The following is a 23,300-nucleotide window of genomic DNA, read 5'->3' as shown; positions in this document are numbered from 1 at the left end:
TCTGATTTGGCTAGGTGAGAGGCCTATGAATGGAGTCTAAGGGGTAATGTTATCCCCAACGAGACACTCTTATCGCCGTTACAAAATGGTGCAACAGACTCATCTTGCTCCATTCACTCTCAGAAACTGCCGGAAAAAAAAAAACGAGCGCAAGCCCACAGGGAATGAATGGAGGGGTGGTCGAGCATGTGCATTCTGTAGGGGCTAAAAGTGACCTATTCTGCTGCTTGATGAGGGTCCCAGCAATTTGGATGCCATTCATTCCCTAAGAGGCTGTTGGTTAAAATGGAGCACAGTACTCGGTAGCCCCATAGGGAATGGCTGAAGCGGTGGTCGAGTGTGCGCTCCGTTCTAATAGTGATAAAAATGTCCTATTGTGACTATCGTTGCGGGTCCAAGTGGCCGGACCCTCACTGGTCTACAAGTTATCACTTCTCCTGCAGATAGGTTTCCACTGAACAACCCCTTTAAGTCTGGGGGACTGGATCAGTCAAATTCTACACTGATTGTCTAACCTTCTCCGACTTCCCCGTACCTGCCAGTGAGCTTCGATGTGTAACCTGTGCTGGCATTGACCAATGTTTGTCCTTCTTCCGCTCAATCGCAGCTCAACAACAATGAAAAACCGCAAGATAGAAAAAAGCCAAACACAACGTGCGATTCTTCCAACAGGAGCCCGTGTGACAAGAAGCCCTCCATCACGCCAGTACCACCCCCTGGTATGGATTATACATGGGAGATGAGAGACGGTGCCTCGGGCGGTACCGCCATGTCTGTATCTTCTGTTATTTATAATGATTGTCCCCCCATAGGCATCAGCATTAATGACACCCAATTTATTCGTTTTCAGCTGGAAATAACAAATGTAGTTTGCTTGCAGGCAACCAAATCCCATCAGGGAGAACAAATCAGCCATGTTAAATGTTTAGTAAGTTGATTCAATGAGATAAGTGGTGGCAGATCTATGTGTCCGCTCCGCTACTTAATAGGAATTAATACATTCTGCTGAGCGAAACGCGTGCAGTACAGTGTGTTACTGGAGAAATCCGGGGCGATTACTGCTGACAGCTAGACCGCCAGCTGCCTTATGTCTGCGGGCAGCTGCGAGGGACAGCGAGTTTACCATTAAATTATTTCATCATTCGTAACAGTCGGTGAATATTCGATAGTCCTCTATGTACAAAGCCTGGTTTCTTCCATAAATTCACATAGCACAGATATATCGATTTGTATACATATAAGATACAACTATTGGTTGTATTATAAGGATAGTCGTTGGTTTGCCCCCCGGATGTCCCCCTGGACGTTCACTCAATAGTTCGTCTATGAAGCATGCAAAGTTACCGGTAGTTGAGAAAAAAACCCAAAACATTTGCTGACTTTATAGAAATGTTAGATGTCTAAAAATAATAATAACTAGCTAATTGCAACAACTAATTATAAAGCTTAAAAGATCTGGAGTGTCTGCAAAAGCAGGGTTTTCATATTGAGTGGGAAGGAGGGGTAAAAGTGCATAACGAGCCATGCAAAGACTGTAAAAGTGCATAACGAGCCATACAAAGACGGTAAAAGTGCAAAACGAGCCATGCAAAGACGGTAAAAGTGCATAACGAGCCATGCAAAGACGGTAAAAGTGCATAACGAGCCATGCAAAGATGGCTTAAGTCTGGTGCCCCTGTTTGACCCTAATATTTTTGGTAGTTTGACATGATGCAGGGAATAAGGAAATATGTACAATTTAATTATACAAAGAGGTTCTATCACCAGGTCAAAAGTGTTCAGTTTTTGCTCTTCTTTTATTCCCACTGTTCCCCTGAGTATTACATTTTTGTTACTGTTTAATTCCGCCATACAGTTCCAGAGATATGAGCCTTTTTTTTGTTTTGATGGCGTTTATAAAGGGGGCGTGGTTCACGGGGTAATAATGCAGAGCAGCCTAAAGACACGCCCCCGAGGATCCCGTGAGGCACACACCTCTTAGTAAACGCCATAAAAAAGAACCACAAAATAAAAAGACCCATATCTCTACAACCGTATGACAGACTTGAAAAACTAACCTCTCAAAGGAGCAGCGGGAATGAAATCAGAGCAAAAACTGTCCATTTTTGACCTGGTGACAGGTCCTTTTGAAATTGAGTATGCAGACGAATGACAGTGCCCTTAGACAAGTGGATAAATGGCAAACAAGCGTTTTATATGAACGCTCGTTCCTGATTGTCTGCTAATTTATCATCGGATGATCAGATAGTTTACGCCAGCAGTAATTATATTGTAGGATTCTGTACGGGGACAGAGCTGTCGTATTAGGGATCATTCTGTCGCCAGTAAACGAGTGCCGACCTACGTGTTATTTAGTCAATCTGTAGTCATCGAGGTGCACTGACGGCCTGAAATCGGCACATCTAAATGCACCTTAAGTCGCCCTATAGGTGTTTCCAAAATTAAATTAATACAACTTACTAATATAGTTTGATTATGAAAGGTCCCTCGATGTGCCACATACAGCTCCGGCACCACCACTTCAGTTTGGCTCACCCCCCTTTGTTTCATTGACATGCTTAGAATAAATCTCTTTTTTTTTCTCCGCAGCTCAGCAACGAGATGACCTGATAGCAAGTATACTAACAGGTAATGGAGGACGCGCAGTCATTTCTTGCTTCTGCTCTCATGTCAGGAAGGCTTTATTGGTTATGGACGTTGCCTTCTGCTCTTAGATGTGAAAGCTCCATCCTTAGAGGAGCTGAAGTTACAGAAAAGCTTTGTGAAGCTGCTCTGTCGACAGTACCAGGAATTGCGCCACATGCACCGGAAACACCTGCGCAAAGTGTCCTCTGTCTGCAAGGAGCAGAACAGCAGGTTCATCCAGCTCCAAAGCATTCGCAAGAAGTTTGGGAAGAGCCCTAAATCGGGACAAGAGTAAGTGGAGATGAGTATACATTCTTCTTGAGGAAGGTAGCACCACCATTTCTTGGAGCGATTGTTTGTCTCTCTTTGTTGTGTTATCGTGCCCACCCGACTCCATTAATTGCGTGTTCCCTTTTAGTTCCTTGCCAGAGCAGGAGGAGCAGCAGAAGAAGCTGATGGATCTGCAAGGAGAGCAGCAGAGACGCCTTGTGGAGCTCCGAGAACTACAACACGAGCAGGGAAGGAAAATCAAACACATCCACCTTCAACAGGTGCGCCATTCTCTCCCCCCAAAATACTCCAATCTCACCGAGACACTCGGCACAGGGGTCTAACAAAATCTTTTCTTTACTCCCTACTTGAAGGCTGTGCAGAAGTTACAAGATGTCGCCCAAGCCTCTCATACCGCCCAGCTCAAGAAATTAAAAGAAATTAGCGAGAAGTGAGTGCTGCCCTTGTGCCGGGAAATTAACAGAGAGATTCGTAAATTTTGAGAATAGATCATGGAAGCATCTTGGGGGATCTTCTAGTTTGGAGAAAGTCGCCTTTTATCAGGAGCCCTTGAACAGTTTCTTATCACAGGAACTCGTGTAGCTGGGAACCCTTACCCAAATTTTCACGGCAACCACTGTGTAAATGTTCAAGTTCCTTGCCGAAAAATAAAGAATTACATGGCACCCATTGCTGTCTCGTACCGAGCGGCCATTCAGTTCTATCGGCTGGTTTTGATCACTTTAATTATTGGGGTAGGTTAAGTTTGAGGACCCCCTCTTTTAGCTTCAGGTGCTCAAACACTGCATAATAGAAGAGGTGTTTTGAGGTGGATGGCTCTTTAAAGGGGTTCTCCACATTCTCTTTATTTGATCAAATATATTGAGAACAAGATTTTGAGGCAGTAGTAGGCAGGGGTTCACACGGGCATCTCAAGACTCAATCCAGTCACATCCGCCTGGCTCCATATGCTTGAACACGTGTGATGGCCAATAGCAGTCCTTCATCAGGACGACGCAAGGTCCACAAACCAACAAATCCAACATTCCTGGAATCCATGCACCACTCCTAGAGCTCTGAGCTTCTTGGTAACGATGCGCCATATGCTCGTCTGTATAGCGGAGGGGACATGAACTGCCTGCTATTGATATACATTAGTTTGGTCCATAACTCGGACCGGACTGGTACATCCTGCGATTTGGAGTTTTTTGACACATGGACCATTGGTCTGTATGGAAAAAATAGCTCTTGTACAGTAGAACACGGTTTGTCGTTGGGTCAGTGTGCTGCCCATCGAGCAGTCTGACCCAATATTCGCCCATCAATATGACCCCTTCCAGGTTCAGCATCGATTTCCACCATTGTGAATGTCTACCTTCTTCTTGGTGCAGATGTTTTTACAGAATACAAAATGACCTCTAATGGACCAGACCTATCGATTTGGCTTTCTCCAATTGGAAAAAAAAAACCTCAGCATTCAATTTCAGTGTTCCTCAACTGGAAGAGGGTGATGATGGACAGATCTGGTGGCAAACCCCTTCATTAGCAGCCAGGATCGCCAAGCTGTTCATGATGACTGCATTAAACAAGGCATTTCAGACATGGCACTGTCCTTAATCATGGTGTACCTGGAATTTTAAGCCTTTTGAAACAACAATGGTGAAGATTTAATCCAAATTAGCTAGGGGATCTCCTATGAGTCAAGTTGGAGCTTGACATTGGCCCCCTATTGTGAGCTGCTGGATTTCATGTTTTGTGTATACCGTACCTACTAAACAGTTAGCTTTTTATAGTACTTTTGGCTAATTTCCAGTGAGATCAGGGGTCACTGCACTTTACACATTTCCTACCAACCGAGTGTATATATTGCAACTAATGACTAGGTTCTGAAGCAAGTTGCATGGTCTTTTTACCACTAAATTTAGGACATTTTGATATTTTTATGCTTTTGAGTAACTTTTCTCTATCTAATATGTTTTCAATGTAGACTTCCCCAATCGGAACCACACAAAGCTCAGTATTTTTCTCCGGACTTTATGCACTAGATCTCGAAACACTTATATATTAGAAAGTGCCGCAGAATCACATCTCCAATACTGCAACTAAAATCAAGATCCCAAAAAAAGAGACACCAGACCATCCAAAGGGTCAATGCCTTCAAACTGGAAATTGAAATAGTGCAAGGTTGTGACCATCAGGAGAGAGAAGTGGTCTGATGTTAGACCTTGCTTTCGACACCGGAAAGAAAAATCATCTAAATGATATCTATCCATATATCTCCTTATAGAGAGAAGAAGGAACTGCAAAAGATCCTGGACAGAAAGAGACATAACAGCATCACGAAGGTGAAGACGCAAGACCGGCACAAGAAAGAAGGGTCAGTAAGCTCCTATCAGAGCCCATCCTCCTCTGTCTTATGTCTATTCTACCTTCCTTGTTACTTTGCCCCCCACATTTATCACATCGTATTTTTCCTGCAGAGAAATGACGGAGATCAACAGACGTCACATCAATGAGTCGGTGAACTTCATACGCAGTGTAAGTGACCATTCTGTTAGACAATCCCTGCATGTGTTACAGCTGTCGAACAGCCGCGAGACATGCAGCCGCGGGGGCTTGAACATATTTTTCGAGCACGCCGAAGACACTCTGTTAGCACCAGAGCATGCTCAGATAACACCCTATCCAAACACATTCGCTCATCACTTTAATGACTCCTCTAGTGCTAAAGATAAAATGACAACGTAGTTCAGGACTAGGGACAGCTGCTGAATGTCAGTCTGGTCTTGAGTGTTCACACTATTACTATGTTGCTGACTTTTGCAGCGGTATTACTAATGGACGGCTCGCAGGCTCACATCAATTAAAATTGCTATCATTACTTAATGCTTATCTGCATTTTTTAATTGGAGTGGGAACTACTGGGCAGCTTTCTTGGACATATTTAGAAAGCATATCATTGCAAGGCATGAAAATATATGGTAGGGGATTCCTAGCTGCCTGGCAACAGAGAGATTAAAAAATGCTATGTAGTGTGTATTTGGCCAAATAATTGAGTCTGTTGTTTAAAGGGTTACTCTGGGGAGATTAAAAAAAAAAACAAAACAACATATTCACATGGACAAAACTTCAACAATTACTGAGGCTCACATCCATAGTGACGCTTTCAATGGTCAGGTTATTGCTGTTCAGCACTAATTACTGTGTCGGAGATGCTGAGTGACCCTTCCATTCCCCCTTCTGGAATAGTAAATCAAGGGACCTGGTCTGGATACTAATGCAAGCCAAACTTTTCACCTATTGTGTCCCCCCATTTCCTTGTAGATTGTAAGCTTGCGAGCAGGGACCTCACCCCTAATGTCACTGTTTAAATTGTCTTAACTCGTACCGAATTTATTGTCTGTACATGTCCCCGCTTAATTGTAAAGTGCTGCGGAATATGTTGGCGCTATATAAATAAAAAAATTATTATTATTATTATTAAGCCAGCCCCCTGATAACAGCTCCAGACACAGATCAGGGGGCTGGTCTGCTCATTACTATTTTATACAAGCCAGCCCCCTGATAACAGCCCCTTCCCTCCAGATACAGATCAGGGGGCTGGTCTGCTCATTACTATTTTATACAAGCCAGCCCCCAGATAACAGCCCCTTCCCTCCAGATACAGATCAGGGGGCTGGTCTGCTCATTACTATTTTATACAAGCCAGCCCCCAGATAACAGCCCCTTCCCTCCAGACACAGATCAGGGGGCTGGTCTGCTCATTATTACTATTTTATACAAGCCAGCCCCCTGATAACAGCCCCTTCCCTCCAGACACAGATCAGGGGGCTGGTCTGCTCATTATTACTATTTTATACAAGCCAGCCCCCAGATAACAGCCCCTTCCCTCCAGACACAGATCAGGGGGCTGGTCTGCTCATTATTACTATTTTATAGAAGCCAGCCCCCAGATAACAGCCCCTTCCCTCCAGACACAGATCAGGGGGCTGGTCTGCTTATTACTATTTTATACAAGCCAGCCCCCTGATAACAGCCCCTTCCCTCCAGACACAGATCAGGGGGCTGGTCTGCTCATTATTACTATTTTATACAAGCCAGCCCCCAGATAACAGCCCCTTCCCTCCAGACACAGATCAGGGGGCTGGTCTGCTCATTATTACTATTTTATAGAAGCCAGCCCCCAGATAACAGCCCCTTCCCTCCAGACACAGTCAGGGGGCTGGTCTGCTTATTACTATTTTATACAAGCCAGCCCCCTGATAACAGCCCCTTCCCTCCAGACACAGATCAGGGGGCTGGTTTGCTCACTGCTCTTTTATGCACTATGACTACTACATAAGAGCTATGAATTAGCGTTTCATATGTGTGGGAAATGTGCACTGGCCATACACATGAGACAGTTGTTGGGAAATTACTCTGATTCCATCAGAACATGATGGCTGTTGTGTGAGAAAGCTACACTATAAGGATAAAAGTATTATAATAATAATAATTTTTATTTATATAGCGCCAACATATTCCGCAGTGCTTTACAAATTATAGAGGGGACTTGTACAGACAATAGACATTACAGCATAACAGAAATACAGTTCAAAACAGATACCAGGAGGAATGAGGGCCAAGCTTACAATCTATGAGGAAAAGAGGAGACACGAGAGGTGGATGGTAACAATTGCTATAGTTATTCGGACCGGCCATAGTGTAAGGCTCGGGTGTTCATGTAAAGCTGCATGAACCAGTTAAGGCTACGTTCACATTAGCGTTGCGCCGCTGTTGCGTCGGCGACGCAGCGGCGACGCGCCCCTATGTTTAACATAGGGGACGCGTGCGTTTTTTGGGTGGCGTTTTTCGCCACGTGCGTCGTTTCCGACGCTAGCGTCGGACGCAAGAAAATGCAACAAGTTGCATTTTCTGTGCGTCCGATTTTCGTCAAAAACGACGCACGCGTCGCAAAACGCGCGCGTTTTTGCGCGCGTTTGCGCGCGTTTTTCCGCGCGTCGCGCGTTGCGTCGCCGACGCAGGGCGGCGCAACGCTAATGTGAACGTAGCCTAACTGCCTAAGTATGTAGCAGTACAGACACATAGGGCTATTAACTGCATGAAGTGAATGAGAACATAATGCGAGGAACCTGGTTTTTTTTTTTTGTATGGGCCACACAGGGATCGTTAGGTTAATGCGTTGAGGCGGTAGGCCAGTCTGAACAAATGAGTTTTTAGGGTACGCTTAAAACTGTGGGGATTAATCGTAGTGTGGTGCTGAGCCATGGAGTGCTTTGTGGATGAGGGTAGTAGTTTTGTACTGGATTCTGGAGTGGATGGGTAACCAGTGTAATGACTGGCACAAGGTAGAGGCATCGGTGTAACGGTTGGTGAGGAATATGATCCTGGCAGCAGCATTCAGGACAGATTGGAGCGGGGAGAGTTTGGTAAGAGGGAGGCCGATTAGTAGAGAGTTACAATAGTCCAGACGAGAATGAATAAGTGAAACAGTCAGAGTTTTTGCAGAGTCGAAAGTAAGAAAAGGGCGAATTCTAGAAATGTTTTTGAGGTGCAGATAAGAAGAGCGAGCCAGTGATCGAATGTGGGGGGTGAATGAAAGGTCAGAATCAAGGATGACCCCAAGGCAGCGGGCATGTTGCTTTGGAGTAATGGTGGAACCGCACACGGAGATGGCAATGTCAGGCAAAGGTAGGTTAGTAGAGGGAGAGAACACGAGGAGTTCAGTTTTTGACAGGTTCAGTTTCAGATAGAGGGAGGACATGATGTTAGAGACAGCGGTAAGACAATCCCTGGTGTTTTCTAAAAAGGTCGGCGTGACAACAGGAGAAGAAGTGTATAATTGGGTGTCATCAGCATAGAGATGGAACTGGAAACCAAATCTACTGATTGTTTGTCCAATAGGGGCAGTATACAGAGAGAAGAGGAGGGGGCCTAGGACTGATCCTTGAGGAACCCCAACAGTAAGGGGAAGGTGAGAGGAGGAGGAACCAGCAAAACATACAGTGAAGTATCGGTCAGAGAGATAGGAGGAGAACCAGGAGAGAACGGTGTCCTTGAGGCCGATGGAGCGGAGCATAGTGAGGAGGAGCTGATGGTCCACAGTATCGAATGCTGCGGAGAGATCCAAGAGAATTCGCATGGAGTAGTGACCATTAGATTTAGCTGTTAGTAGGTCATTAGAGACTTTAGTGAGGGCAGTTTCAGTAGAGTGTAATGAGCGGAAGCCAGATTGAAGAGGGTCGAGAAGAGAGTTATCTGAGAGATAGCGGGTAAGACGGGAGTGGACCAGGCGCTCAAGGAGTTTAGAGATGAAGGGAAGATTAGAGACAGGTCTATAATTAGCGGCACAGTTTTGATCGAGGGATGGTTTTTTAAGTAATGGATGTATGATGGCATGCTTAAATGAGGAGGGAAAAATACCGGAAGTGAGGGAAAGGTTGAATATTTTTGTTAGGTGAGAGGTGACAGCTGGGGAAAGGGACTGGAGGAGATGTGACGGAATGGGGTCACTGGTGCAAGTGGTCGGGCGAGAAGATGCAAGGAGCCTGCTTACTTCTTCTGTAACTGCTTCAAAGTCAGAGAGTGAACTAGATGCAGTGGGGGAGGGAGGACAGTGCATGGTATGAAGAGATTGGGAGATGATTTCCTGTCGAATGTGGTCAATTTTTTCTTTGAAGTAATTGGCCAGATCATCAGCACGGAGATCCGTGGTTGGGGCCTGCTCTCTTGGGTTGAGTAGGGACTGGAACGTGTCAAAGAGACGTTTAGGGTTATTGGACAGGGAAGTGATGAGGGTGTTAAAATGGGTTTGTTTGGAGAGGTGAAGGGCAGAATTGTATGTCTTTAGCATGAACTTATAATGGATGAAATCTTCGGGTAGATTTTCTCCACAGACGTTCTGCGCACCTGGAGCACCGCTGCAGGAAACGTGTTTGCAGCGTGTGCCACGGTTGTTGCCGTCTGTGCCGAGTTGTTTTATGTATAGGAGGAGCAGCTTCATCCAGAGCACTTTGCAGGGTTTCATTGTAATGCTTCAGAGCAGAATCAGGACATGAGATGGAGAAGATTGGGGCCAATGAGGACTGCAAGTTCTTCATAAGTTTCTGGGTGTTAATGGCCTGTATGTTTCTATAAGTGTGGAAAGTGGGGGTGACCTGAGAGGGATGGCAGTTCTTGATAGAGAATGATAGAAGGTTGTGGTCAGAGAGCGGGAGAGGGGAGTTTGTGAAATCATCCACTGAGCAAAGCCGGGAGAAGACCAAGTCAAGGGAGTTTCCATCTTCATGTGTTGGAGAGTTAGTATGCTGCGAGAGGCCGAAAGAGGAGGATAGAGATAAAAGGTGAGAAGCAGATGGGGAGAAGGGAGAGGCAATGTGGGACACTTCCACATTGCACCTACAGGACCTTTAATGACCTCCCATTCTAAAGTCACGGGTACTAACATGGATTTGGTCCCTTTGCTGATATAACCACTTTCAGTCGTCTGAGAAGGTTTTCTACAAGATTTTGGTGTTTGTGGGAATTTTTACCCCTTCATTCAGAAGAGTAATTGTGAGATCAGACATTAATGTTAGAGGAGAGGCCAGACTCACAATCTATATTCTAGTTCATTTACAATCTGTTAGATGGGGTTGACGTCTGGGCCGAGTGCGCCACTCATGTTTTTCCACACCAAACTCCCCCATCACGTCTTTATGGACCTTGTGCACTAGGCACAGCCATGAGGAAGAGAACATGGCCAAAATGCCTTTTCCTCCAGTTCTACAGAGTCTAATGACAATTTTACACCTCTCCATCTGACGCTCAGCATTGTGCTTGGTGATGTAAGGCTGCATGCAGCTGCTCGACCATGCAGCTCCTGGTGGGGGCGCAGTGTTCGTGCTGATGTTATACCACAGGATGTCAGCACTGTGCAGTTATGGAGTCAGCAGAGTGTTGGTGACTCTTCTGCCCTCTGCTCCTCAGCACTCGGTGACCCCGCTCTGTAATAGATCTTCACTTCGTGGCTGAGTTGCTGCGGTTCCTTCCACTTCTCAATAATATCACTCACAGGTGATGGGGGAAGGATGAAGTGTCAGGAACGGACTTATTACATCGGTGGCTCCACACTAGGCCGCACTGATCTGAGTGAGCGCTTTACCACCAGCCATTGTCACATGTTAATTGTGGGAGGCCGCATAGCAGGGGGCCAGATATTGTACCCCGGGGCAATGTGGCCGGATGTTATACACCAGGGGCAGTGTGGCCAGATGTTATACACCAGGGGCAGTGTGGCCGGATGTTATACACCAGGGGCAATGTGGCCAGATGTTATACACCAGGGGCAGTGTGGCCGGATGTTATACACCAGGGGCAGTGTGGCCGGATGTTATACACCGGGGGCAGTGTGGCCGGATGTTATATACCAGGGGCAGTGTGGCCGGATGTTATACACCGGGGGCAGTGTGGCCGGATGTTATACACCGGGGGCAATGTGGCCGGATGTTATACACCAGGGGCAGTGTGGCCAGATGTTATACACCAGGGGCGGTGTGGCCGGATGTTATACACCGGGGGCGGTGTGGCCGGATGTTATACACCGGGGGCAATGTGGCCGGATGTTATACACCAGGGGCAATGTGGCCGGATGTTATACACCAGGGGCAATGTGGCCAGATGTTATACACCAGGGGCAGTGTGGTCGGATGTTATACCGAGGGGCAGTGTGGCTGGATGTTATACACCGGGGGGAAGCAGTGTGGCTGGATGTTACACAGCAGGGGCAATGTGGCCAGATGTTATACACCAGGGGCAGTGTGGCCGGATGTTATACACCGGGGGGAAGCAGTGTGGCCGGATGTTATACACCAGGGGCAGTGTGGTCGGATGTTATACACCAGGGGCAGTGTGGCCGGATGTTACACAACAGGGGCAATGGGGCTGAATGAAAAACCACACTTTTGTCCATATAGTGTTAAGTGTTAATATCTGTGAACGTGGCACTGTTACCCTCATCCCAAACACGGGTGCAGACGCTGAGACCTGAGAACACATCTCACTAGCCGTTAGCAGACGATCACAAATGTAAGTGTATTATAACAGTTTAGGAATTGATTCCAGCCAAGATTAATAGGAACCGGCTAGTAGCAAGTGTTTTACTGCAATAAAGGAATATTTTTCGGCTGGCGGTATCCATTCAACGCAGCGGTGCCATGTAACACCGTGTACAAATGTTTGTTAGATCAGACTTTCTTGCTGACAGCCGTCTTTACAAATGTCCTTTTCTTGCAGTTAGAAGAAGCACAAAACAAGCGTCTAGAAAAGTTGCTTGCTGCTCACCAAGAAACGCTGCAGAGGATAAAGGATGAGGAACCAAAGGTCAGTCCCGGGCCGTACAGAACAGCAGGCAGGCAGCGTCGCCTCCTCTATCCGTCCCCGTTCTCCTAATCCGTCCTCTGCCTTTCTTCTAGATGATGGCACAGTTGGAAGAAGAATGCCAAGCGGAGTTACGTCAGCTCCCTCAAGAAGTGCGAAGATACCTGCAAGATGATGGAGGCAGCAAGGGTGAAAGCGGCTCCGAACCCCCTTCTTCCACGCAGAGTACCCCTCCTTCTATCACAAGGGCCTGGGGGTCAGAACTTCTTGAAGAAGATTGTTTACCCACCCCCGAGGACTCAGAAGATGAAGCTACTCGACTCTGACCCCCAAAAGTCTAGAACTTTAAAGAACTTTTATATATTATATATATGTATACAGATGATCACCCCTTTTTTTTTAAAAAAAGAAGAATTTATATTCACTAATATAGTATTCTCAGATTTTATGACGACAACGCTACGAATGGAGACCAAACGGACATCAATGGACCCGTATAAAACACAATAAGACATCTGTGGATAAATTCAGACATCAAACTTTACAATATGAATGGCCATAATCCTCCTGGAAAGAATTTATTATATAGTCACAGATTTTATCGGAAGCAGATGATGCGTGAATGACACTGCTTGTGCATTACTATGTGTGAGTGTGTGCGACACAGTGTGTGCTTGTGCTGTGTGATGTATGGAGAGCGCGAGTCTGGCACAGTCTTAAGCCATTTTATGTATTTTTTACACACATTTTATTTCTCTATTAAAATGGTCATAAATCAACCTGCGTTACTCTTGTGTTATTAAACAGCTCTATCGCACTGGATCTGGAAGCGTTCAAAAGGCAGTCAGATTTGGCTCAAACCACCTTGGATTTAATCCCTTTAACCTCGATATTGGGATCTGGACTGTGCTTTGTGGGCAACAGATTCAGTCTACAGGTTATACTGTAATTGGCGGAGCTAAAAAGAGTAACCCGAAAGGAGCGGGGTCAAAACCATAGAATGACTAGAAAATGTCAGAATCGGAGTTCAAAAGGCAGTCTGTCAGAATCTAGGACAAGCAAATCTGAGGTCCTAGGCAGAGCAAAGTTAATCCCGAAGAGTAGTCAAATGAGAACCAGAAGTATCAATCCAATAGAAAGCACACTGATGTATTTATTTTACTCGCTTATATAGCGCCATCATATTCTCCAGCGCTTTTATAAGCATTATTATCACAATATACATATAGAGTATGCCTTTGGAAAACCTGGAGGAAACCCAGGCAAACACTGGGAGAACGTACAAACTCCCTGCAGTTCATACTAGGCGGTTTTTCAGCAGTTTTTTATGCAAATGTTCAGCTGTGTATTACAGTACCAGCAAAGCCTGTGAGATTTCAGAAATTGCATGCACATTTGTTGGTTTCTTTGTGATCAGTATTTTATGCTGTGCATGTTTTTTTGGACAATAGAGCATGTCATTTTTTTCAGCATTTTTCAATGTATTTTCAGCGTTTTTCACCCATTTACTTGAACGGGTGGTGAAAAATGCTATAAAAACGCACCAAAAACACAGGTATCACGTTTTGCTGTGGATTTTTGTGCCAAAACCTGATTCTATCTCCTTAATGACAGCCAATACGTCTTTTAACTGACCCGAGATATAAGAGCATAGTATCCCCATACAGGTGACAATCCAGCAGCTGTCGGCTGTCCACTGTACACTATAGCTGACAACTTGCTGCATCAGCCACGATCAGTGTTTGCGCCGTCCAAATCTGTTTAACCCCTTAGACGCTGCTGTCAATAGTGACTACATTATATAAATGGTTAACAGAGTGTGGGGCTTCCTCTTTATCCCAATCAGTGCCCTCAGATCATGATTGTGTGGTCCTGATATTTGCCATGGCAATTCACGGCCAAATAGCGGCCGTAGAGTCTGACGGCTGTTGTAACCTGTTCAGAAGTTAGCGGCATTTAGGTGGTAAAAATACACATTTTAATTTCTGTCATGCACCTTTGCATTCATTCTTGAACATCACCTGAAGGGTTAATAAACTATCTGACTGCAGTTTTCAATATGTCAGGGGGTGCTGTTTTAAAAATTGTATAACTTTTGGGGGTTTCCCAAAATATGGGATCCCTAAAGTCACTTCAAACATGGATAAGTCCCTAAAAAAATACATTTTGTAAATTTCCTTGAAAAAATGAAAAATTACTGCTACACTTTTAAACCTCCTAAAATGCTAACAAAATAAAAGAACATTTTACAAATGGTGTTGATGTAAAGCAGACATGTGGGAAATGTTATTTATTAATGTTTTGCTGTGGTATGACCATCTGGATTAAAGGGATAATCATTCAAAGTCTCACAATTGCTAATTTTTTAACATTTTTCTAAAATTTCTGATATTTTTTATAAATAAACACAAAACATATCAACCTAAATTTACCATTATCATAAAGTATAATGTGTCACGAAAAAAGTCTCAAAATCACTGGAATTTGTAGAAGCGTTCCAGAGTTATTGCCACATAAAGGGACACTGGTCAGATTTTAAAAAATTGGCTCTGTCACTAAGGGGCTATAGAATAGGATTTTTTTTCAACACTAAGCTTCATCAGCATTGTGAGGCAGTGACCGGTGTCACAGGTAGGGTTCGCTGTGTATTCTCCCCTGGATATTCACGGAGGCATATGGAGGCCATGAGAGTGCATTGCAGTCACAGGCGTAGCTGTGATTGCAATGTAGACTATAAACAAGGCTGCCATCACACTAGCAGTACTTGGTCAGTATTTTACATCAGTATTTGCAAGCCAAAACCAGGAGTGGGTGATAAATACAGAAGTGGTGAATATGTTTCTATTATACTTGTCCTCTGATTGTTCCACTTCTGGTTTTGGCTACAAATACTGATGTAAAATACTGACCAAATACTGCTAGTGTGACGGCAGCCTAAGTGTTAGTCTTGGGCATGTTAGTTGGGAAAACCTGCTCTGGGGTTTTTGGGTTTGGAAAAAGACTGCAGTATGGTAGTCGTGCAGTCTGTTTCATTCCAGGCCCAGTTAAAATTCCTGCAGTAAAGGGTTTGAGCGTATCAGGTTGAGTGTCAGTCTGGTGTGTGCTAGAGGGCAGAGCAGTCGGCTCTGCAGAGCTCCTGTGTGAGGCAACAGGCAAACGGAGCCAAGCAGCCAGGTGTGCAGTCGCCCATAATAACTGGTCTCGGAGGTGAACTGTCTTGCGCCCGGCGGTGAACCCGAGGTAGACTGTCCTGTGCCCAAAGGAGGACTGGCATGTTTAGTGACTGAACTGGAGGATATGTTTCCCAGCTGCGATCCGGATGATATCGTGTACTGTGTAATGCTGTGAGAAAAGAGACATTAACACAGCAGTGCAGTCACCCACGGTAACTAGTCAGAGGTAGACTGGCGTGTTTTGTGACTGTAATCCAGAGGATATGTGCTGCGATCCGGAGGATATCGTGTGCTGTGTTTATACGAGTTGGACATTAATGCTGTGAAGTGAACGCATTAAAGAGACTTTTGTTTGGAACTTTGCTGGGTAACTGCCTCATCACTGCATAAGTGTGCTACTGATGCACTACAGCATGCACAAGAGACAAATCTATGTCAAAAGAGCCGCAAAAAAAAGCATAAAAAAATGCGAGAAAAAACATGCTTTTTTACTGCAGTTTTTTTTTTTTTTACCAAAAGAGATCAGGTTTTGCTGAAGAAATAAAAAACACTGAAATAACTCCTAGTGTGTGCTTACCCTTAAAAAGAGCGCTGAAATTGCTGATTGGCTGCTGACTCTGCCCCGCTTGCTCCGCTAAGTCCCCTGATTGAATGGTCAGATGGACATGTCCATTGGCCAGAGAAGAACGTAGTGGTAGTTAGTGGCTGTGCCATGAACAAAAGTGATGCTGTTTTTGGAATAAAAAAAAACTTTTTATTCTAATCTATTCCCCCCTTTAACAATATAAATTTTTTATTATTATTCACCCACTAGGTTTTATTTTATTTCTTTTTAGCTCCCTGCAACTCAAGAATACAAGTTATTGGCAAATGGTTACAGTGCTTTTTTTAGACTCTAATTTCCTGTTATTTCAGAAAACAACACATGTACATTAGACACAATGTTTGGACAATCGTTTGTATTTAAAGCATCTAATGTGCATGTGCAGAAGTCATTGCGGAGAGAGGTTGGGAGCAGGGTCAACTACTTGGCTACTTTGAGGCATTCTGATACTAGTAATACTAAAATTACTACTGATGCTAATACTTTTTTTTTTTTTTGCTGCTGCTGTAGTATTGTACCAAACAATCCTAATTCAATCTTTGGTCCAGGGCTGCAGAATTTTGCTGGTCGCATCATTTAATCATGGGCGGCAGTAGGTGACAGCTCAGGGCCATGATTATGGCTGCAGCAAGAAAAAGAGCGACTAAAATAGATGTGATGCAGCGTCGTCTCCCGCTGAATTCTCAATTTGTACAGATCTGGTGCACAGGGGGTTTTGCTTCGTAGGATCTTCTAAATAGGTTTGGAAATGTAGCTGTGCCCTCCGTGTCGGCACCGAGTGGCAGCTCATTTATCACGGAGATATAGATCTTTGTGATTTGATCGGGTCACGCTGCATTCACAGCTCTGTGGCTGTAATGTCTGCACCTCCTGGCTGAGATTATTATGGGCTCGTTATGGCAGAAATATTAGGATATTAGGAAGTATGCGAGGGGTAAATATAGAGGTCAGCATGGACAAGTGCAATGAAGAGGATATTGATAAGTGTGCGATTCCATAAGCATGCGGACAACAAAGACTAATAACATCTCCAGCTGGAGACTTGGTCGCAAAGGGTTAAAATTCACTGTGAAAATCCACAGCATAAATTGTCATGCGATGGATATCAATTTCCAAAGTGCGCGGAAGAGATTTCATAAAATGTCATCCACAATTCTAGTACAAGTTTTCCACCGGCAAAAAAAAAAAAAAATCTACTGCGCATCCTGCCAATATAGCAGAAAGGGCGTAAAATATCATAAACCATCTACCCAACAATCCATTAATCACAACAGGCGATGTCACAGCTGATCCTGCTTCCCCCTCTCCGCACAATGACTTCTGCACACGCACATTGGATGCTTTTAATACAAAAGCATTGTGTCTCATGTAAATGTGTTGTTTTCTGAAAGAGCAGAAAATTAGAGTCTTAAAAAAAGGCTTTGTGACCAGCATGAAAATTGCTAATATTTATTTTTGTGATGGGGAAGGGTGGGGGGGGGGGGAAGTGTTGTCAATAATAATTTAAAAAAATGATTTAATTAATAGATTAATAGGTCATTTTCTGAATATGGCTTCCCTTTAAGGTTTATGGCTGGGTACATGACGTGCTGTGGATATTCATATGGTATTTTGTTTGCTAGGAATGTAATGTCTGGTCCTTCATGTGGGTTTTATGTGTGCTCAGGGGCGAACATATCATTGGTGCAACAGGGGCCCAAGAGGTTTGGGGGGCCATTACCACCTCCAAAACAGGTGTAATTGTACATTATAAGGAGCTATTGGACTACAAAGGGCCCATATATTGTTCTCGCACAGGGGCCCTTTTCTGTCTGTGTCCGCCGGTGGTGCTCCGTCTCCGGCTGTGATATAGAAGGATGGAAATCTTGGCTTTCAAGGATATAACGTGACCATGCAATCTTGGACTGCCATGTCAGCAGAGTGTCTGTCATTATCTGGCCTGGACATGCACTGACCCGCTCATTTATGGCCTCCGCCACGTGTTACTTCTTGGCGCCATGTGTTTGCTGGCTGATTGATGATACGGGTCCCTTCTGATGCCATCTGTAATGCCACTTATTGAATTTGGCCGTCTTGTGTTACATTAGTTGCCAATAAGAAAAAAAAAATAATGGCATATAAGTGACAAGAAGCCTGCCAGGACATGAAAGCCAGAAAATGGGTTAGTGGATTGTCAGAAGTAGATCAGGTCAGGATGTTAGTTGAACAAAATAATACTAAATTTGTAGTCACGCCGGCGGTTTTGCAACACTTTGAAGAGGCATTAGCAGAGAATGGGGCATACAGGGAAATTCGGGCTTCACATCAGTGAAATGCTAATGTGCTGCTGCTAAGAGGGAACTGAAATATCAGCCAAATAAAGAAGTCGCCTTATTTGAATGAAAAACTCTCGCACGAATGAGATTCTCGAAAAAAAGTGTTTATAGATGTGAGCGCTAGGCTAAGATCTGAATGCCGGCACATTACACAGCACCTGGGCCGCTGCCTCCGTCCCGCTGCTGACTCAGTAGGACAGGTTACTGATCAAGTCAGACGGGGGGTCATGAGTTAACTCTTTAAGCACCAGACTTATTTGTCCCTTAACACCTTGGCATCACAGCCAGTTTTGGCCCATATTAGTTTGTTTTTTTAAAGGGAATCTGTTGCCAGTTTTGCAGCATAATGTAGAGACAGACACTCTGATTCCAGCAATGTGTCACTTACTGGGCTGCTTGCTGTAGTTTTAATAAAATCCCTGTTTTCCCTGCAGTTCTCTGAATGCTGAGCTCTCTGTAACCCCGCCCACATCACTGATTGGCAGCTTTTTCCCTATACACAGAAAGCTGCCAATCAGTGGTGGGGGTGTGGTTGGACTACATGGCAGCAGATTTACTAGTCCTCTAGTGAGAATCTCCTGCTGATAAAGCAGTGATTTTATCAAAACTATAGCAGGCGGCTCAGTAAGTGACGCATTGCTGGAATCAGGCCCCACTCCCAGTGACATTGGATAGGCTAAGGAATATGGCAGCCATGATGGCCATTGTTAATTGCAATAGAAACAAGCTGGACTATCGACATCCCCACGATCGCACTGCGGGGGTGCCAATGGGCTGACAGAGGGAATGATCACTCTTTCTCAAACTTCTCACTATCACTACAAAAAAATGTTTTGGTTGCCAGATTTTAAGATTTATACGTTGTATGCCCTTAAAATAAGCAGGATTGGCCACTTTTTGGGGGACAGAATTTACAAACGTTTGCTGGGATTGAATGCAAAAAATTGGGACAGTCCTGTCAAATGTTGGACTGTTGGCAAGTATGGCCAATGTATGTCAATAGAGTGGTGAACATTGAAGGTTAAAAATGAGAGCTGAATCGCCCCTTTTTCTCCAAGATAATTTTCATACGAGGTCCACAGGTGTTTTTTTTTTACATTTAAAGTGCAATTGTCATCAGGTCAAATGTGTCAAATTTTTATTCTTATTTTATTCCAACTGTTCCCCGAGTATTCCATTTTTTTTTGTGTTTTTCAATCCTCCCTACGGTTTCAGAGATATGGGCGCTTTAATTTATTGCTTGTTTTTATGGTCTTTTCGGAGAGGGGTGTGGGTGGCTCACAGGATCGTCGGGGGCGCGTCTTTAGGCTGATCTGCCTGGGAGCACCACCTGCTTGGTAAAGACCATAAAAAGCCCATATCTTCGGAATTGTATGGTAGATTTTAAAAATAAAATAAAAAAGAATACTCAGGAGAACAGTGGGAATAAAATAAGAGCAAAAGCTGAATATTTTTTTTTTTTACGTAATGACAGGTGCTCTTTATTTATTTTCATTGTGAGATGCGGTAACCCAGCAGATTTATAAGGAAACCCACAGATTACACACTGTGACCCAATCAGCTCTGATCTGACGCTCGCTGCTATATCTATATTACCAGTGAATATTGAAGAGGTCATGGTGGCATTTTTTAGCGCTTCCTTGATGATTTCTTATCACAGTGAATGTTTCTGTGGCACAGGTAATGAATGCTGTGCCAGCGTTTGCCTTTGGGCAGGAATTTTTATCTAAACGAGACAAAAAAAACTCTTGCGATCATAAAAGGAGGTGATGCTTGAGTATTCCTACATCTCTATTCTTAAACTCTGCTGAATTGTCACTTTCCACGTGGGGTTAAATGATGTTCCCTGAAATCCAGACGCTTCTACAGGACAAACGATTAAGGCTCATATCTCCCATACACAGTTCTGGTCTGTAATGTTTCTGAGCAGCAGTCCTGGTGGGTTGGGGGGTAGATGTAATTGCCCCTGACCCAGAGATACACTGGTAGTGATGACTTTATCATATGAATGGATCAGCCTCTGATTTCATGATGTGACAATATATGATGGCTGTTCACCTACAATGACTGATGCAAACCCTATTTCTTGTGGGCACCATTGCGGATAATTATACTGTTACTAAATAAAAATGACTATACAAAGATCAAAACTGATATTACCACCATGTAGTGACCATATAGATGTAGAGTAGCACAGATGCCTCCTATATAGTGACTCACAGGTGATGTTCTCTCTTCTTTGAGTTGTTCACTTCTCCATCTTGCTCAGACCACCATGACTACTTCTCCAGACTGGACTCTTCTGCAAAGTTCACAATACAGACACATTTAACTTTTCACATTTCCAGCACCACCAGCTCTTCCCAGCCTATACAAATTCCATGCCTGTTGTTTCCCCCGTTGTGATGGGCGGTTCCCTAAATACTGAACTTTAGAAATATTTATGTCATTGTAATGTCCTCTTTGTGACATAGCGAATCAGAAGAAATATACTACATTTCTAATTGAGAGATCTTTTCTAACATTATTATTATTACATGGGGTAGGTACTTAGAGATGGGAATATCGCTTTAATTCTGCTCAATATTAAGTGATAAAATTAATATTAATATAAAATAATTGCAATTACTATGAATGTGGAGAGCCTATTGGTTCGGCCCTCCACAGCAGTCACGGTCTCTTGTGTGGCACTCGGGAAAATTAAATTGTCCACTCCTGCCCTAGTGTAGATTTATAAAGTAGTAATGCCCTCTAAGAGACCCCTCAAAAAGTAATAACCCCTAAACTGCTCACTTATCAAGTAATATTGTCACAAGTGCGCTGTAAAAACTAACAATGCCCCCTGAGTGCTCCCAAAAACAAATAATACCTTCAGTACTCTCTTAAGTTATTAATGCCCTCTGAGTGTTTGCAAAAATGTAATAATGCCTGATTAAAATGCCTCAGAATTATTTTTTTTAGTCTAAGCCCACAATGAGGCCACCGGCCTTCTCTTCCAACAGCCTGTGTCTTCCTTTTCCTACCTGTAGGTTCTCCGTATAGGTTTAGGGAGCTCCTCAGTCACCTAAAACCTATTTCTAAGGAGCTTGCATGATGTAAGATGAGATGTCTGATGCAGAAACTTTATATCTTATGTGTGTTTTGCTTTTATGGGTACTTAGATCGTTTAGGGTCGACTCGTATGACATATTCTGGTCCTTCAAATGTAGGATTCCAAGGTTCTCCGTACCAAGTCCCCGATGGGCCCAATGGCCGAGTCTTCTCCTTTTGTTGGCAACCAAGTGCCGACGGACCAGAGCTGTGACATTATTGTATTGCCTGCACGGTGAAGCTGAACTCCTGTGTGCATCCTCGCCATTCTGTAGACCGAAGGCCTAAAGTGACCTAAGGCCTACAAGAAGTAGAAGGGTAGGTTTCCCTTGCCACAGTACTAAACTATAGGTTTTATCGGTATCGGCCAATGCAGGTGAGAGTGACTCTGGCTCAGTCATCCAGGTGGATCTTTAATCTGCTCCCCATTGCGTTGCCTCCATTTTGGTACTATGTTATAATTTTTAGGGGTAGACCAACAAAAGAACTGCCCAAGCCCAATCTATAGATATATAGCAATGGAAGAGGAGATGCTCCCGGTGATGGTTGGGGGTGGTTTTTGCATTTTCTTACCGGAGCCTTTTGATTGCCATTCTAAAATTTCCGAATGACAAATCTGCCCAGCGACTCATCCCCTGGACCACTTACTGTTGATTTATGTCAGGCGTTCCTCTAGTTGTCCTTCCAGCGACATTGATACACAGGGTTTTGTTTGATGACACTTTTTTGATGCGGTCGGACACTGAACGTTATATTCCAAGTCATACCGCTTATCATATTCATTTGTGTGGAGAACTAAATCTGTCTGCAGACACAATTTCATCAGTCTCGCTGGCTGTCATAATTCTAAGTGGTCGGAATTGAATTGTGTATGTTGTTCCACCAACCATGAAAGATGACCAAAGAAATGATTGGAATAGGAATTTTAATTGCTTCTGGATTAAACTGGCCGATGTCCAGTAATGTGATTGTTTTATGCCACCTTTTATTATTCCTTTACTGACAACATGAAGACATGAGATGCATCTGAAATATCAGTAAAAGGCAATGGGTGGTATATATGTATTTTATGGTTTCCTAAAGAATGACAAGGTCTATCCAGTGATGTCCATGCTATGTGATAGCGGCCCCATCTGCTGACTACCATAGCAAAATGGGTGCTAAAGAGGACCTTTCACCACATTTTCCATGATGAACTGGACAGACCATGCAAATGTGGCTGCAAAGTGGAATAAAAAGGTTTTTTTCGTATTTTAATTAAAGATGACTCATTAGGCGCCAAATATTTGATTGCTAATATCTACACAATGGAGAGATGAAACTTAAAAAAAAAAAGAAGTTATATTCCACTCTGCAGCCACTATTATATTGTATATCCAGTTAAGCATTAACATTTTGGCGGAAGGTCCTCTTTAATCTGAAGCCCCTTTACAGTACATAAAGCATGGAGCATTCTCCATTCGTCAGACGAAGCGGAAGCGAAACGTGCGTTGGGGTGGTGTGTGCGGGGTAGAGGTGTGTCAGCACTGGTTGGTATCCGTAGTCTTAATATGCACTTATCTTTTGCCTTTTAGGCTGCCGTCACACTAGCAGTATTTGGTCAGTATTTTACATCAGTATTTGTAGCCAAAACCAGGAGTGGGTGATAAATACAGAAGTGGTGCATATGTTTATATTATACTTTTCCTCTAATTGTTCCACTCCTGGTTTTGGCTACAAATACTGATGTAAAATACTGACCAAATACTGCTAGTGTGACGGCAGCCTTGATATGTGGGACTTCATTTTCTTCAGGGTTATTTTGAACACTTGGTTTTTCTCAAATGAGTTTAATTTGATTGATTAATTATATTCATTATGCAATAA

General features: G+C 43.9%; 1 protein-coding gene across 1 annotated transcript in view; it reads left to right on the top strand.

The window, feature by feature from the left end:
* PLCB3 (phospholipase C beta 3) overlaps window positions 1-13,031 on the top strand; it is a 104,478-nt gene extending 91,447 nt beyond the window's left edge. Inside the window, exons 25-33 of the mRNA XM_069738792.1 lie at window positions 608-719; window positions 2,590-2,628; window positions 2,715-2,916; window positions 3,044-3,176; window positions 3,270-3,346; window positions 5,183-5,272; window positions 5,376-5,433; window positions 12,169-12,255; window positions 12,348-13,031. Coding sequence (XP_069594893.1) covers window positions 608-719; window positions 2,590-2,628; window positions 2,715-2,916; window positions 3,044-3,176; window positions 3,270-3,346; window positions 5,183-5,272; window positions 5,376-5,433; window positions 12,169-12,255; window positions 12,348-12,578 — 1,029 coding nt within the window. The 3' untranslated portion in view covers window positions 12,579-13,031. The remainder of the gene's footprint in view (window positions 1-607; window positions 720-2,589; window positions 2,629-2,714; window positions 2,917-3,043; window positions 3,177-3,269; window positions 3,347-5,182; window positions 5,273-5,375; window positions 5,434-12,168; window positions 12,256-12,347) is intronic.
* Window positions 13,032-23,300: the final 10,269 nt, after the last annotated feature.

The sequence above is a fragment of the Ranitomeya imitator genome, chromosome 9 (assembly GCF_032444005.1).
Source record: "Ranitomeya imitator isolate aRanImi1 chromosome 9, aRanImi1.pri, whole genome shotgun sequence".
In the NCBI taxonomy this organism is placed as follows: domain Eukaryota; kingdom Metazoa; phylum Chordata; class Amphibia; order Anura; family Dendrobatidae; genus Ranitomeya; species Ranitomeya imitator.
The sequence above is the reverse complement of the archived record's forward strand: the minus strand, read 5'-3'. Positions and strand labels throughout refer to the sequence as shown.